General features: G+C 39.5%; 1 protein-coding gene across 1 annotated transcript; it reads right to left on the reverse strand.

The window, feature by feature from the left end:
* Positions 1–554: 554 nt before the first annotated feature.
* On the reverse strand, positions 555–16,785 carry LOC309386216 (GDNF-inducible zinc finger protein 1-like). The gene is made up of 6 exons (XM_081941349.1): positions 16,734–16,785; positions 12,713–14,093; positions 8,612–8,706; positions 6,871–7,038; positions 5,485–5,642; positions 555–4,234 (listed from the first exon to the last, which is right to left on the reverse strand). Exons 2-6 carry the CDS (start codon positions 14,080–14,082, stop codon positions 3,875–3,877), a joined length of 2,151 nt encoding a protein of 716 aa, XP_081797475.1. The 5' UTR covers positions 14,083–14,093; positions 16,734–16,785; the 3' UTR covers positions 555–3,874.
* Between the last annotated feature and the right edge of the window lie 214 nt (positions 16,786–16,999).

Consider the following 16,999-nt stretch of genomic DNA (forward strand, 5'->3'; position numbering starts at 1 on the left):
AAATAATTCTCAGAGTTGTGCAGAGATTCAGATTTGAAGGCCAAAACGGAATTGGGAGCAAGCGCGTAGTATATATCCCAAAAATTTAATACAGCCAGGATTTTCTCCAGTCATGTGACTACCCTTTGCAGATGATATATGAATTTCGGGAGGAAATGTGTTTGGTTTAAAGTATTTCCTCCAGATGCCAAGTGACCCCCCATATTACATTTTGCCCTTTAATTCCAAGCCTAGCATGTTGTTTTAGTAAATAGGAAAAAAATACTCAATAGTTGGAACGATTTATGACCCCCAAAAGGAGTTATTGGGAATTATTTCAACATAAAACATCCCAGAGTTGTTCTAATTGCATTTTCTCTCTTCACAAGATTTGTATATTTCGAGTTAATGAAAAAGCCTTTACTAATGCAGTTAAGTAATGGTTTTAATAGTTGTAGCACCTTTTGGTTTAGTGGACTATATGAATCAGTTTAATCAGTAACCATGAGTAAGCAAACTAAGCATAAACAGTCTCAATGTATCCTAAATCCAACCAAGTGTGGTTTATTCAATTATCTTTGCTGAAAGTGATCTTAATTTAGCATGAAACAGCACACCAATCTGAACAGATGCCATTTCAACACTTTCAGCACAGAAATTAGTAATTGGCAGGTAGGACTAGGTCCCTTATGTTCTTTTCTAATTATAACAAACTAAAAATTCTCCAGTGTAGCTGTACATTGCAACACAGTGGCTGGTTTTGCTTTAAGACCTAAGTGGCTTCCAGATCCTTCTGTAATGGCTGAATTCACACTAAAAAACCACATTATGGCTTAGCGTGCTGTGAAAATGCAACCTTTAGTAGAGAGCAGTTCCATTACTTTTGAAGACAAACCTGAATGCTTTACAGTGCACTTAAATATATTTACACATTACTCAGCCTTCTGGATCGCAATATTTTCCAAGAAATGTAACCTCTTTCTCTAAGTATCTTGCAAAAAAGATGGCATTCTTTAATTTTTTTAATAAGGCCAATCAATTTATTTAAGTCCATCTACTTTTACATATTTATACAGTATAAAATAATGATCCCTATCGGTACTCAAGGTTGAAATATACCCTACAAATGTATTGCAACTGGTCATTAAAATGCAAGTCAAAAGGAGCACATGGTATACAAAATAAATATGTAAATATAACCCCTGGATAGTATTTCTAAAAACATTCATTTTACCAAACAGAAGAAATGACATAAAGCTCGTACTACAGAGTTTACCTTTAAAAAATTATATATAGGAACTTTTTATTGCTTTTCCTTCTGAACAAATAAAATATTAGGGCAAGAATTTGAAAAGCAAATATAGAAAAGTTGGCCTAAATTATTCCTCCCTTCTACAAAGTGTTTTTGAATTTGATGTAAGGAAAGAGGAAATTTTGAGGATGCACAACTAAACGAATCCAAAACTTTACCAAAGGGTACAACCTATATTCAAAATCGGATCCAATGCGAGAATAAATCAACTTTGAAAAGTAACGGAGCAAAACCAGCTGGCATATTCTCTGAATCCACAAATGCCTTGAGGAAAATGATATCTTGCATGCCAAGATTACTTCTGTGAAAATCCTGTCCCTTAAGACAAAACAATTGTGCCTCTCTCAAATTTACAACATTCTTTTGTCACGAAGAGTCCAGGACCCAACACACACATTACTAGTTGCACCAATTTCTTAAAGCGGCAGAAAATGCCTTAAAAGATTGATAATGTCATGTGAGCAGATTTCCACTTTTGAAAGGGGATTTCCCCCTACTTTGTTGTCTTATGCATCTTGTAGCTCTCTGAAAGCTGCTGCATCTTTAAGGTTCCCACAATCTTCCAAAGAAAATTTGGAAGTGCACATGGAATGACAGACTACAGCGCTTTAACTTACACCTTAGATCCCCAATGTAGAAAGACACCACGAAATTCGCAATACATGTGATTTGGAAAGAAACAAAGAACAAATTGGTAGTTTTTTAAAGTTTTAAATAATATTAAGCATGGTTTCTGAATATAACAATTAAAACCCAGAATATTAGCTAATTTAGGATATAGGTGGAATTTCAGATTCATAGGCTTTGGCACTTCTTATTTCCTGATTTTAAAAGTAAAAAAGGCACACTACTGATGCTTTTTGAGTTAAAAGTTTTCATCCCGCAACCCGTGTGATATAGGAAACTTACTTTCACATTTGGAGCAACTATTTTATCTTGGTTACAGTGCAGGGTCTCCTGAGCTATGAGCACCGAAACATAATTGGGTGAATATATTTGTAAAAATCTACAGGTTTGCAAATAGTTCTTCCTGTCTAAATTTCTCTTTTGCATTGCTTAGAATGTCAGCTGAAATTATAACTTAATTTTCCACCAGAGATGGAAGTGTTTCGTGCAAACATAAATCCAAAGCAGGAAAATTACATCCAGAATATTTCAGGTACCACTGCCAGAAATCTGATGATTTTAACTTTCTTAATTCAAAATATTAATATAATGGGGCAAAGCAAGAAAATATACAATAAATGATCTACAACAAGATGTGTACCATCTTTAAAAAAACACCGTTTTTAATATCTTGGAGCAATCTGTTCTACGAGAATCCTGCCCATGCAATTTTCCAAGATATACAACACTCTTCTCCATATGCAAATACCAGTAAGTAGAACACAGCAGCAACTGGGAAATAACTTCTGGTGGGCAGGGGGGTAGGAGAACCAAGAACCATGTGCAATACCTTCTGAAGAGAGATTCTGGGAAAAGAATGTACAGCAGTGAGAAGACACCTAGGTGGATGCCATTAAGATGATGAATTTATAAAACAGGTTGGGAACCTATAAATCTCTAGATGTTGCCAGATAACAATTCTCTGTTAGTCTCATTAATACGAAGGCTGGTTGGCACTGTGATCTGTAATTTGGCATTATCTGTGGAAAGCTTTCAGTTTCTTACCTCTGTAGTAGACATCACCATCAAATGGACAGATCAGTAGGGACTGAAGAAAGAGAGAGCTAGCAGGCTTACCTAGGAGGAATTTAGCTCTAGAACAAAGCTGCAATTTTTTAAAAAAATGTTTCCAAGTCCCCCCCCCCCCCAAGAAGTAGTCTGTTATATTGATTACATTATTTTAGGGGTGCTCCATTTCTTTTACAAAGCTACGCCAAAATCCAAATTGCAGGGACAAACAAGGTGGTTTTCCCTTTCTCACCCTTTGTGATGATTGTACGCATCAGTTCTGGAGAATAGCCAAAGCATTGGCTGCAGATTTTTGACAGGTGCAAAAGGGTTAATTGAGGGAAGAGGAACCCAGGACTTCATTGCAACAGCCAAGGGGCATGGTTGGATTCAAAAGGTGATTTTTCTGAATTTCATCAGAAAAGCAGTTCTGCAGTTTACAAAAACAGTGTTAGGTATTTCCTACCATCTTGAGATTTCTTTGAAAAAAAAAATACACTGCATAATGTATTAGACCCACAGAGAGATTGTGGTACAGCATTTCACATTCTTCTGCATACAATGTGAAAACAATGTTAAATAAGACATTTCTTTAAAAAGGAAACTTAACAGGATATAATGCCGAGAAGAAAAGAAAAAAGAAAAATCTGAACTCAAACAGAACCTGCATTTCCTTTTATAGTGACTGTGATCTGGACCCTACTTTACATTATGCAGATAAAACATGAGAGAGCACTTTTCTCTTGGACAAATGGGCTAAGTACTGACTTCATTTGAATTCAACTAATTTGGGTAGAACACAGGACTCTTAACAGCACCTTTTTTTTACAGGTTACTGTACTACAGTGAGTTTTACACAATATAAAGTAACTTTTCCCTTGTGGAACTTCTCCACTCAACTGATGCGACCTATTCCATGTTCACCAAGTTGTGAAGAGGCGGTTGAAGTGAGTCTGTCTGGGCGTGCAACACTGTCAGATCATGCAAAGCTGTAGCTATGGGGGCTTCTTGGGACCCCCCTACAGGCCTCAATTTACAGTCTGTTACAGAGGAAGATCCATTTTCATGCCCGGCAGTCATGCTGTCTTGAACAGCCATCAAACTTTGATAGTGCCCGTTCTCGGAGAATGACAGCAGCTTTTCTGATAACTTGGGACGAGGTTCATCGTATTCCTCATCAGGAACCCCAGTCTTATGATCCTCATCATTCTTTGAAGCACCTTCAATAACTACAAGGAAAGACTTCCAGGGTGTGTTCTTATCATGAATCTATTAAAGAAAAAAGATTACCCATATGAAATCACTCATTAATACCCCCGCTGGATTCTACAGCACTTTCTATAGTCTGAAGGGCTGTAACAAACAAACCCACTCACAGAGCTTTAAACTCTGATACAGTACGGAGGAGATTCTTGGTTAAGTAATAGCTAACCTAGCAGCTCTTTTTTCATTCAAATACAGCAGAATATTTTGGAGAATTGGTTTATATTCAAGTGACAAAGTTTACATTGAAGAAACTGTAGAATTCAGAGAAGAACAGTGGGAATTAAAATGTTGAGATAGCAAGAAGCGGGACACATTTTTCCCAAGTGAAGGGAAGGTGCGAAACATTACAAGCAAACGAAAAATAATCTCAAGTATTAAAACTTGCCTGCGCATTCGTTTATGTGTAAATTGTTTTCTCCTTCAAGGAAAAGCTTGTGGGCTTTTTGATGGCAAAGATCAGGCTCTATATTTGAAATGTGGTGCCACATTTCTTAATTGTCTTGGGATGAGTTTTTGTGGATGTTCAAAACAAAAATCAAAATTGTCACTGTAATTCCGAGCAGCCTGATTTGGCAGATGTCACCAATCAGAAACCCCAACCATCAATAAGGAAGGTATTTTATCAAGAGAAATCAAAATACCCCCTGCTAATATGTAAAAGGTTCCCTTTTTTTAATCTGCATAAAATGCTCATCCATGAAAAGTTCTTACTCTAATCTCATTATCCAAGGCCACTACATATATCAGCGGTTCTCTACCTGTGGGTTTCGACCCCTTTGGGGGTCGAACAACCTTTTCACAGGGGTCGCCTAAGACCATTGGAACTCTTTAACTCTTTAGACTCCATAGCATGCTGTGTCGCTCTCTCTTGCGCGCGCACATGCGCATGCCCACCCACAAATACACACACAGACGCACATACAGGGAAGTCAGAGGAGAAACGCAAACGTAAAAAAAGGGAGTCTATATGGGTGGGGGGAGGGAGGGGGGAGAAATTGGGTTCTGGTTATTGGGTTCCAAGCCAATCAGAGCCGAGGGGCGGGGTCTTGCACGACGGAGCGTTGGTTGGGGGTCACTACAACATGAGGAACTGTATTAAAGAGTCGCGGCATTAGGAAGGTTGAGAACCGCTGATATATATCATATTGTGGGATCCATACAAGGTAACCTTTCCTATCCTTTAATGCAACAGTAACATGTTAACGGGAAGTACACAAAAAGCAATTTTCACAGAGTGCCCATTTCCCTCTTACTGAGGTGTGACGCCGAAGAGTAGACTTGTCAGTAAATGTCCGCCCACAGGCATTGCACATGAATGGCTTCTCTCCTGTGTGGATCCGATGATGACGTTGGAGAGCATTGAGTTGAGTAAACTGTTTGCCACACTGATCACAGCTGTATGGACGCTCACCTGTAAGATAAAATACCTACAGAAATCAGGGGAAGTTTTGCCAATGAGATGCACGAATAACCTGACTGTAAACTTTGGCTACACTGCCACCTTGCTGAGATTGTGCTTCTCAGCATATTTACACCTCCAAATAAAAGCAAAAACAAAATGTTACCAATTGGGGATTATAGAAAAAGAATAGTCCTAATCTCTTGAAGATTAATCTGGAGAATCTTTTCAAAGGATGCAAAGAATATTAGCTGGTGATGCAGTTAGAATGCAATGAAATAGATCTTTATATACTTTAAAGAGGAAAACGCCTAAAGGTCCGAAAACAGAATTTCAGGGAATAATCTATGAAAGCTAAACAGGAGTTGGAGAATTTGCAGGTATGCAAACACAACACTAACAATCCCAAATTGTTAAAGCTATAAAAAAAGGAGCAGGAATCAGTGAAGATCATAAGCAGAGAAACAGATTTATAGATGCATGTATTTAAAAAAAATAAAGAAGCAAACAAAAGCAGACAAAGTTTACTTTTAGGGACAAGAAGTAAAAGCAATTAAGTAGAGGAAAACGAGACAAAGGTATACCTATTATTTTCTTAAGCGTTCAAAGTATAAAAGTTAGATTCAAAGACATTGGGAAGAAATATTTATAGTGCTGCTTAAAAGTTGGCGAGACCATTTGGATTTTTAATATTTCTGCATAAATAACCTAAAATATTATCTCTTATTTACATAAGTTCTAAAACTAAGTAATAATACCTCAAGAAAACAGTCAAAAATATGAGATCTGGAATTTCAAGCTGCTGAAGATAAGAGTATGCTTCTAGATTGTGTATGCCAGATTCAAACAATCTCAAATATTACATTTGAAACAATTATTTCTCACAATCCATTTGAACTCAGCAACAGTTTGTTTGAAGTAAGAGATTACAGCAGTCTGATTCATAAAGCCACAAATGATGACTTACAAATCACTGTGATTGGCTGGGCAAAAACCCAACACAATATGATATAATTCAGTATAGTAGTGAATTCAGGCTGAAACACAGACAATCCAGTGATCTGGCAGATAGCACTATGGAAACCTGGAAATTGTAAAAGATGCTACCATCATTGATAAAACTAAGGGCTACAAGAGGATTGGCATCAGCTAGCAAGAAAGCTTCAGAGAACACTCTTAAATTAAAAAAAAAAAGTTTTAAAGCCAAACATTTTCCTAAGTTGTTTTTGTAGCTTCCTACCTGTATGAACTTTGATGTGCTGATAGAGTGAATTCCTCTGCGCAAATGTCCTGAAGCAAATTTCACATTTAAAGGGCTTAGATCCAGTGTGGATTCGATTATGGTGTTTCAAATACTCCTTGGAGGCAAAGCTCTTCCCACATGTCTCACACATGAAAGGTCGCTCTCCTAGAGCATAAAGGAATTGGAAGAAAAAAAGCAGAAAGACTGTTTTTTACTGATGCCAAGTTCAACCTGCACACATGAATATGAGTTTGCACACAAGGCCATCCACTTCTGCTTTGTTATAGTTCTAGAATAGTTATAGTTAAGTAATAGTTATAGTTAAGAGTGGCGCAGTGGTTAGAGTGCAGTACTGCAGGCTGCTACTGCTGATCACTGGCTGCCAGCAGTTTGTCAGTTCAAATCTCACCAGGCTCAAGGTTGTCTCAGCCTTCCATCCTTTTGAGGTGAGTAAAATGAGGAGCCAGATTGTTGGGGGCAATAGGCTGACCCTGTAAATCGGCTTAGAGGGGGCTGAAAAGCACTGTGAATCGGTATATAAATCTATGTATAAGTCTAAGTGCTAGTGCTAGTTATAAAAAACTATGTTTTCGTTGAATATTTTATACTGACATCTCTACAAAGTTAACATGGCCAAAAAGATTTCTCTGAAATGTATCCCATAATTAATGATGGATGGAGAACTTTTTATAGTCAACATTTTTTAAAATATGAAATAAAAATACTTCGCAAAACAGTTCTTACTTCAGAGTGACATGTAATTAGATTCATTAGATTTTTATAGTGGCTACAAAAAGACTACTATTATCTCATACTCAGAATTATTGTAGGATTTAAGATTAACATGAGATTGAGATAAAACCACAGCAATATTGGATATTGGATCCAACTTGGCAGTTAGCTAATGGAGACACAGTTTGTACATATGCTTGATTATGGAGTTATGAAGAATAGCAAGGTTGCCAATACATATCCCTTCTTAACACAATAATACATTGTGGCATTTTCAACAGCACCTATCTTTCTGTGCATTGTTTTAATGTAAACAAAAAAGGGAGCTTATCCTGGTCTTGTTGGTTTAGCAGGATCTCATTAATGTGACTAACGTAGAAAATAAGGCTGTTTCCACATCATATACTGAACTGCGAACTAGCCAACTATGGTTTAGGCTAACACAATTTAGGAATCTCTTCATAAGATTTTAATGGTTTCAGGTTAAAAAAAAAACATCTATCCAACTGGGTTTACCTGAGTGAATTAGGACTCAGTTATCCGTGGGACAACATTTTATGTGAACAAAAGATATCCTTATTCGCTAGTATAATTATTTCATGGTTTGGTGATACTGCTAACAGGAAAATCTCTAAATAACAAATCATAACATTTAACAAGATATAACAACAACCTACTCTTATCATTTGATCGGTTTTTTGAAAGTGGAAAACTGAATTACTATTGATCCCAATAATAGCTCTGAGCCAAATAGTTCTGGGAAACAGACTGGACTATCCAGAGTAAAGGTATACAACATTTTTTCTAAACTAATGAGAACCGGGTAATAATTTTAAATTGACACAAGAATAAAATTTGATAGCCATTGATCTTCAAGAACATTAACCTTAACCCCATCAGCTCGTACGTATAGTAATAACATACATCAAAACAGATTATACATTGCACATATCAGTCACTGAATTAAAAAAAAATGGAGTGTAAAAATGCAGTATTATCCTACTACCTGTATGGCACCTTTTATGGTATATAAGCATGTGATTTTGTGTAAATTTTGCTCCACACTCATCACAAACAAATGGTTTTTCGCCTGTGTGGATTCTGAAATAAGAGAAGAATAACACAAATCAAGACATGTATTATATTTGCTCCTCAGCATCACTGAGACGTAAGTCAGTGGGTAGCAATCAATGACATTTACTAGGATGTCTCTTAAGATTTCCAGTCTAGAATAGGGATCTCTAATACTGACTGGGAAATGTAATACCTAGCGTATCACTTGTGCATGATGTTGAATGGCAGGGTGAGATGACTTTCATATTAAAAAGACTTTTTTTAAAAGCAAAATTCAGAGAATAAAAGTCTAGGCCTAAGTCTAGGCATACTTCCCCTCAAAAGAGAGACACCAGAAATAAATCTCAAAATGGACAAGAGAATGGTCAAACTAAAAATTATTTTCTTAAAATCAAAAGCAACAGTGGTCTAAATTAACCTGCAATAAAAAGGGAACAAACGTGATTAAAATTTCACTTGGGAAATGAATCACAACTGAAAATGCCTTAGCTTTCAGATTAATGTCTTTTTGTGTTTAGTACCACAAGTATTGCAAATATTTCACTTTTCAAAAACTGGGAAAAATTACTTACAGAAGCTATTTATCAAATGCATTTTGATCGCCTTAAATAAAAAAAATACTAGTACATGTGGATTATAGGTCACTTCCTCTCCGAATCTAGGTAGTATTTCATACTCTGCCCCTAAAATAGCGATTATTCCTGAATCAAGAAGCATGAAGGACCAAAATGTTCCTATAACTTTGTAATCAAATTTCACCACAGATATCTGCTTTAGGAATAGAGGTGACGTATCTAAACCTCATTAAATTTTCCATTTTTCTTGTCTATATTACAAGGGTTGAATGAAAAGCAAGGCTTCCGATGTTACATAAGTTAACAGATGGTGATAATACTAGTGTACTAGATGTTAGATATTTCATTCAGCATTCCCCCCCCCCCCCCGGTCCCATTTTGTAAAATGGAAGCCTGCTGAGATTGCACTTTAAGTTTTGATTGCCAAAGGAATCCCTCCAACTGAAATGCACAACAAATGTTGATTGTTGGGGGTGATTATTGCCTTGATATGCCTACTCCACATCACGGAGCCAAAAAAGGTACAGATGGGAAAGGTTGATTTGTATAATCAAGAACAAAGTACCATAGATAAGCTATGACAGCAACTAGCGGGAGCCTCACATGAGAAAGGTTGATAAACACATCAAAGAGGATTGGTGAATCAGTCAAAGGGACACAACCCTAGCATTGTAACAGGAATGCGTGGGTCAGTAACATCACTGATATACTTCAATATATCAGTAAGGTGACCCACATAACGTGCAAGATGCATTCCTCCCATGCTGATAGCAAAGACAAAAGCTTCCAAGGGTTGAAATTTGCCAGCAATCATTGTCATATTGTAAGAATGAAGATAATGGAAAAGTTTCTTCACTGTGTTATGAACTTCTGTGAAACATGGGCACGTCAATGAGTTTCAGAAATGAAACATTGGTCCATGGAATATCATTACAAAACTTCACCTTGAAAAAAAAAATCAAAACACAGGCTTTGTCAGGAAAACATAGTTACTGCTTTTCTGTCTACTTATGGGGTATTATTTGTGTGTTCCTTGAACCTAGCACCACTATCAACTCAAAATGCCGAAAACCCACCCAATTAAATGGCGTTTGGAAGCACAAGGAGCTATGAATGCAACTCTGTAGGTGTCAAGCCTTGTCCATGGGCCACCCAAGAGACAATGGCAAAGCTTGATCTCACTGCATTAGCCCATCTGCAATATAGTCCAGACTTGGAATCGTGCAACTTCCACCTTTCCCCACAATCGAAAGAATACCTTATTAGGCATCTCTCTAACTCAAATGAAGAAGGGGGAAAGATTATTGGGACATTTTTTTGTGACGGTTTTAAGAAGCTTGTCCATCATTGACAACAGTGTGTAGTAAATGCTAGTGATTATGTGGAGAAGTGCAGATCATTTCAAGGATGATCTCCCTGTTTCATTGATGAAAATATTCCCATTTAAACTAAAATTTATGGAGCCGCTTATTTTTCATTCAACCCTTGTATATCCAAACTTCTTCTCTGTTTCCAAGAATAAGCAGAATCTTATCTCAGATGATTCACAGGCTAGGATCAGCAGCAATATAACAAGAAGTATAAAAACAAAATAACACTGAAGTAGCTTTCTCCAATGCTATGCCCTCCAGATGAATTGGACCTTGGTTCCTGCAATTCTTAATCAGCATGGATGTCAGTTATATTGCCTGGGGGAATCATGGAAGTTGTAGCTAAACATAGGGGCTGAACTCATAGTTGCCCGTTAGGTTACAAAGTAGATCTGCCTTATTCTCACCTTCTACATACAGGTAGTCCTCGACTTATGACCACAGTGGAGCCCAATTTTTTTGTTCCTAAGCAAGAGAGTTGTTAAGCGAGTTTTGTCCCCTTTTGCAACCTTTCTTGCCAGAGTCATTAAGTGAATCACTGCAGTTGTTAAGTTACTAATACAGTTCTGAAGTGAATCTGGCTTCCCTATTGATTTTGCTGGTCAGGTCTCAAAAGGTCACCGCATGATCCCAAAACACTGCAAATATTATAAATAAATGCCAGTTGCTAAGTGTACACATTTTGATCATATACGACCATGGGGATGCTACAATGGTCATATGTGTGAAAAATGATTGTAAGCCATTTTTTCAGCGCTATTGTAGCTTTGAACAGCCACTAAATGAATGGTTAAGTTGAGAATTACCTATATTGCTAGATTTGAAAGTCAGTGGCATAGATCTTTGCTGAGGTGCTTAGTCACAGTGTCCCAGCCATTCAGCCATGGTTCTAAATCCTTCCTTAGCTAAGTACGCACAGCTTACTTTCCCCTAAGCTTGCCAACGCCCCTACCTGACTCTTTTCTACTTGCACAGTATTTAACTGTTCCGTTAGGTAAGCACAGCTGCCTATTGCATTCAAACCTAGTGTTTTGCATGATGATTATCTTCGTCTAGTTTGTAACCAATGGTTTGAAGCTGAATTGTTTGGGTATCAGACTTCACCCATAATTCCCAGTTTAGGCAAAACAATAAATCAGGATCCGTCAAAACTCAAGAGATTCTGTTCTCCTCAATAACATAAGAGATAACAAGAGACTATGACTAGCCAAAAAGGCTACATTCATTTATGTCACACTATACAAAAGCTTAGTCTAGCCTCCAAACATGACGAAAGTTTTGCATATCTCTTACATGTATTATTTTATTTGCCCGGCTATGACTGAAAAGCACAGGCAGAAATATCTTTTTCTTAAAGACCAATCCAATTCCTTGTCTTTATCAAGGAAGTCTCATTTCTACTCTAAGTAATATTAGAAACCTACTCTGGTTTTTTTTCAGAAGAAAAGAAATCTGGCCAAAAGTAATGAGAAACATTCAATCAGGACTAAAGGAAGTGCTCTCTGAATGTTTAATAGGGTAAACTGACTGCAAACAGCACGGATGCTCTCCAAACTCAAGTCAAAAGGAGAGAGTGAAGGAGCTGTAGTTCGGGCAGTTCCAGCCAGCCCATCTGGAGAGCACCAGAATGAGAAGGCTGCTTGAGAATAAATACCCCTGTAACCCTCCTGACCGTATTTCAAATATTACCTAGGCAAGGTTTAATCGTATGAACTGGTTTTCCAACATGGGACAACCTGCTACAATTCTCCTTAACTCTTACACGGTATTGTATTTTACCCGAGTCAGCCTGTGACTTGGATGTCATCATCATTCCCACAACACGTTTAATAATCAGGATTCTAAATGTTCTCTGTTCTTTAGCTAAGGCTTACGTTTATTCCAATGTATGTTACGGTGGCTCAGGAGCATTTTAGATGTTGGCGGCTATCTGCCATTTCAAAAGAAAACCCCTATTACTGAATCCGCCAGAGAGGAGCTCCAACCTCTCCGTTCCTTTTTTTTGCCCAGGAAGAAGCTGCCTCAGGGAGGGCATTCGCTTTTTCCCTGGAGATTTAGCTTACAAGGCCCGTCCCCGTCTGTTCATACCTCATGTGTGTTTTAAGTGCCGAAGGCTGAGAAAACTTAGCCTCACACTCTGTGCACCCATAAGGCTTGTCGCCTGTGTGTGTCCTTTCATGAAGCCTCAGGGCCGTTTTGGAGCTCAAACCCTTTCCACACTGGAGGCAGTGATGACGCTCCCCACCACCCTCATGAACCTGCAGAATGTGCCGCTTGACGTCCTTCTTGCGCTTGAACTTCTTACCACAGAGCTCGCATGGGAAGTGGCGCTCGCTGCTGTGGACGTGGCGCTGGTGGCTTTTGAGGTTGCAGCGGTTGGCAAAAGTCTGGCCGCAGGTTTCGCAACGGTAAATGATTTTGGCTGCGATACCGTGGCTCTGCTTGATGTGCTTCAGAAAGCTCTTCTCGTAGAGGAATTCCCGCTCACAAGTACTGCAAGTAAAGTTGCCACTGCGGTTCTTTTTATCCTCCTCCGGTTTAGTCAGGTTTTCTTCCCGGTGGTCCTCAGCACCATCAGAGCCTTTCTCCTCTAGCTTCACATTGCTCAACACTTGATCTTTCTCCTCCTCCTCCTCCTCCTCCTCCTCCTCGCCCCCACCCTTTTCACGGGGGCCCTGGTCTTTGGAAAGCCAGTTCTCCTCCACAACAGCTTCAGCAAACTTCTGTTGCTCTCGCAGACGCCTTGTGTACTTCTTCTTGGGTATCTCCACAAAGACTTTTCTGCCAGCCAACCTGCCACTCGCCCGCCTGATTTTGGCACAGGGGGCCTTCAGGGCTTCTTTTTTTTTGTCCAACTTTTCCTTTAATTTCAGGGTGGTGGACTCGAGGTCCGGTCCAGTCCTGGGTCTTCTGAGGGCAGAACTTGCAAAATAATCCATATTGTCCCCTTGTGGTTCAGTCACAGTTTTGGGCCCAATTAAAGTGCCAGGATGAGCCCTGCCATCCTCATCAGTATCCTGTGACTCAGAAAAATTTTGCAACTCCAGCAACACCGATTCAAGCATTTGTTTTTTTAACTGAAAACAGGTCTCTGACAAATCTAAACATTTCAGTTTCTCAGCCACTTCCAGCATGCTCTGTACCCGATCTTCTTCTACCTCTACCCGGGCAGTATAAACAAACTCCAGAAAAGACGCAAAGTCAGCTACCTGGACTTCATTCAGTAACACAATGCTCCTTACTCCATCCATGCCTTTTTCATTAAGAAAGACCTCTTTAAAGAACTTGCTTGTGGCTGCCAACACAGCTTTGTGAGCAACAAACTCGGCTCTGACACCTTGATATTCTACACTCACGGTGACATCACAAAGGTGACCTAGGAGACGCAGCTGGTGCATTTCATTCAGAAGGTTGATGGGTGAGGATTTGGATTCCAGAAGAACAGCATTACTTTCCATCTTCTTCCTCTCTAAAAATACATTATTACATGTTAATAGTCTGCCACACAAATGAGATTAACACCCCAAAGTAATGTTCTCCCAACAAGTTTGAAAAAAGAAATAGATCTATAAAACCTTCAAAATCCAGTTATGACCATTGATTGGAAGGGTCTCTGACTGTTCAATATGTATATAACAATTTCCTTGGTAGTCGGCCCTCACAGATTTTGATAGGCTGCCAGTGATTTGCAACTGTATCTCCCTAAATTGCTGGGCATGTATAGGTAGTCCTTGTTTAGCAGTCATAATTAGGACCAGCAACTTAGTCATTAAGCAAATAGATTGCTAAGTGAAACAGCAATTCTTTTATGATCTTACTTCATTTTTCCTTTGCTTTACAGATCTGCAAAAGTCGTCATTGCAGGAACTGGACCTAAAGTTTCTTTTATATCACGGTTGTTAATTATGAATGGTCACTAAATGAAGCAGCCTAAATAGGACTAAACAGCAAGAAAGGAGAAGTTGTTCTTTTTTGTTGTAAACTATTGGACTTGGTTTTACAGTGCTCTCAAAACTCTTCTGACATTATAAGCTTAAACCAGAAAGAGGGATTTAAAAAAAAACATTCCTGAATGGGATGGCATACCAAGGAATCTGTGTTTCTTTCATTCACATATACTTACAAAAGGAAGGATGAGAAAAATATGTAGGAACGAATTGATTAAATTAAATACTTGCAATGAGAGGCAAACTGCTTAGTTCAGATCTCTAATGATACAAGAATCTGGGGTTGGGAAGCAGTGGGTATGTGGCCTCTTTGAAGCCTAACAAAGTGAAGTTCTTTGTCATTCCTTCCCTTCTTCTCAGCCCCTTTGAAAGCCCTGTTAAATGCTTATTTCATTTAGAACAGTGGTTCTCAACCTTCCCAATGCCGCGACCCTTTAATACAGATCCTCATGTTGTGGTGACCCCCAACCATAAAATTGGTGTCTCGGTTCTTAAGACCATCGAAAATATGTGTTTTCCGATGGTCTTAGGTGACCCCTGTGAAAGGGTCATTTGACCCCCAAAGGGGTCCCGACCCACAGGTTGAGAACCACTGGTTTAGAATAATACAGCATGCTGCAATTTCCCATATGCAGCTTTCTTACAATTTTCAATTCACTGAAGTACACCCCATCCATCCAGTTGTCCCCATCTTGACAGTCACCCTGAACTGCTTAACATTCACATCTTAGATCTCTTCATTTGGAAGTTGGGAAGAAGAGTTAATCAGTTAACCAAATCACCTGGCTTGAGATGACACACAGGCCTGAGGTTAAGAAAAGTAAACCTAAAACAAATTATCGCTTTAACCAGGGTTTGATTCATGGTGACTTTGGAGAACCTGCCCATCTGATAGCCAGGGGTTTATCATATAATGAGCGTCAGTTCAAGAACCAGAGTCCACATTTGCTTGTTTTCCTCAGCTTTTTTCCTTTCACACAATCTCATTTAGATTACAAACTGGCAGATAATCTTATGCAAGCTGTTCTGAAATAATTTTATGATGGAGGCAGGTAAAAAGCACCTCAGAAATTCTTAAACGAATCAGTGAAAATAGTACTATTGTTGAGCATTCAATTCAATCTCCCTATTTCTATTACTTTCTAACACGTTTTTATTTTTAATATGTCTATTTACTGCTAAGTAAAATAATTCACATTTTTTTTATTCCGACACTCAGCCTTTGCATCTCTTTGTCACAATTTATATTTTTTTCAGGCTTTGTGGGTCTCAAACTTGGGATTTCCTTATGACCCTGATGTAAAGTTCCTAACAGGAAGATATGATAAATCTGCCCCAGCCTATTTAAAAAAAAATCAAATGAGCATTTCCCCCCCCCCTATGATCTCCAAGTTGTAGTTCAAACACTTCTAAAGTGCTTAGAAATCCTATATTTTAAGTATGCACATCTTTACTATTGTTTTTTTTTTAAAACAATAACCCACTTCCATATACATTTAATATGTATCTTTCTCTCAGCTGAACTTCAGCCCATTTTCCTCCCATTCTGTCTGCTGCCGTTCCAGGACCATTAGCCTTCGCTAACTTGATGCCCCCACAGATATATGGGACTACAAGTCCCATCTCTTCCTAGATAGCACACGATCAACGGCTAAGGGCAACTGGACATTGTCCTCAATCGATTGGGAAAGGCACCAAGGTTGCTTTAAAAGCCCCGGGGAAGCGGGAGGTTCGTTTGGCCATCCGGTTTTGTTTTGTTTTTTTGTCCTAGCGCAATTGATGTCACGCATAAATTACTCCCCATCTTAGCTACGAATACCTTGCCAAGCTCACAGCGACAGAGCATTTTGAGGGGGGGGGGGGAGATGACGGCGCCTTCCTTTCGGTCCTCAGTTCCGCACCGCGATCTTTTCTGCAGGAGACCCACCGCGCACGCACACACGCACAGTCACAAACACACACCAGGGAGGAGGAGGAGGAGGAGAATGAACACAATAGGGGTACCACTTTGTCTCGCTTCGTCTCCCCCCCCCTCTTCCTAAGAGCAGGCTCACTTCTTCAGCGCCCCCCCCCCACCGCCCGACCCGCTATCGAAGCGCCGCAGACCTGCCGCGCCCCTCCCGATTCGACTCTCTCCGCCGCCACCCCGCCATCCCACTCACCAGGCAGCCCCCGCAGCTGGGCAGCCTCAAGGCAGGATGGCCCCTCCCCCCCGTCACGCTCCCACATCCGGTAAACGGCTGCCCCGCCGCTCCTTCCTCACGATGACGTCACAGCATACCTACGGCGTTCGTCGCCAGGAGAAGGGGGAGGGGGAGGGGAGGGGCGGAGTCAGATTTTTCCCTACCCCTGATTTCATTAGGCCTTCCGCCGGGCTTCCTATGAAACGGGATGGCCGCTCTATTGTCCTACCCTACCCAAACGGAGA

The sequence above is a fragment of the Natrix helvetica genome, assembly GCF_964273705.1.
Source record: "Natrix helvetica genome assembly, chromosome: 2".
Lineage (NCBI taxonomy): Eukaryota > Metazoa > Chordata > Lepidosauria > Squamata > Natricidae > Natrix > Natrix helvetica.

What these genes read in the sequence shown, in the direction of transcription:
- LOC309386216 (XM_081941349.1), bottom strand. Translation starts at nt 14,082, where the DNA reads ATGGAAAGTAATGCTGTTCTTCTGGAATCCAAATCCTCACCCATCAAC. An exon ending in GCACTTAAAACACACATGAG is followed by an intron (nt 8,707 to 12,712) that starts GTATGAACAGAC and finishes CTCTTATTTCAG; the next exon opens with AATCCACACAGGCGAAAAAC. An exon ending in CCATAAAAGGTGCCATACAG is followed by an intron (nt 7,039 to 8,611) that starts GTAGTAGGATAA and finishes TTTATGCTCTAG; the next exon opens with GAGAGCGACCTTTCATGTGT.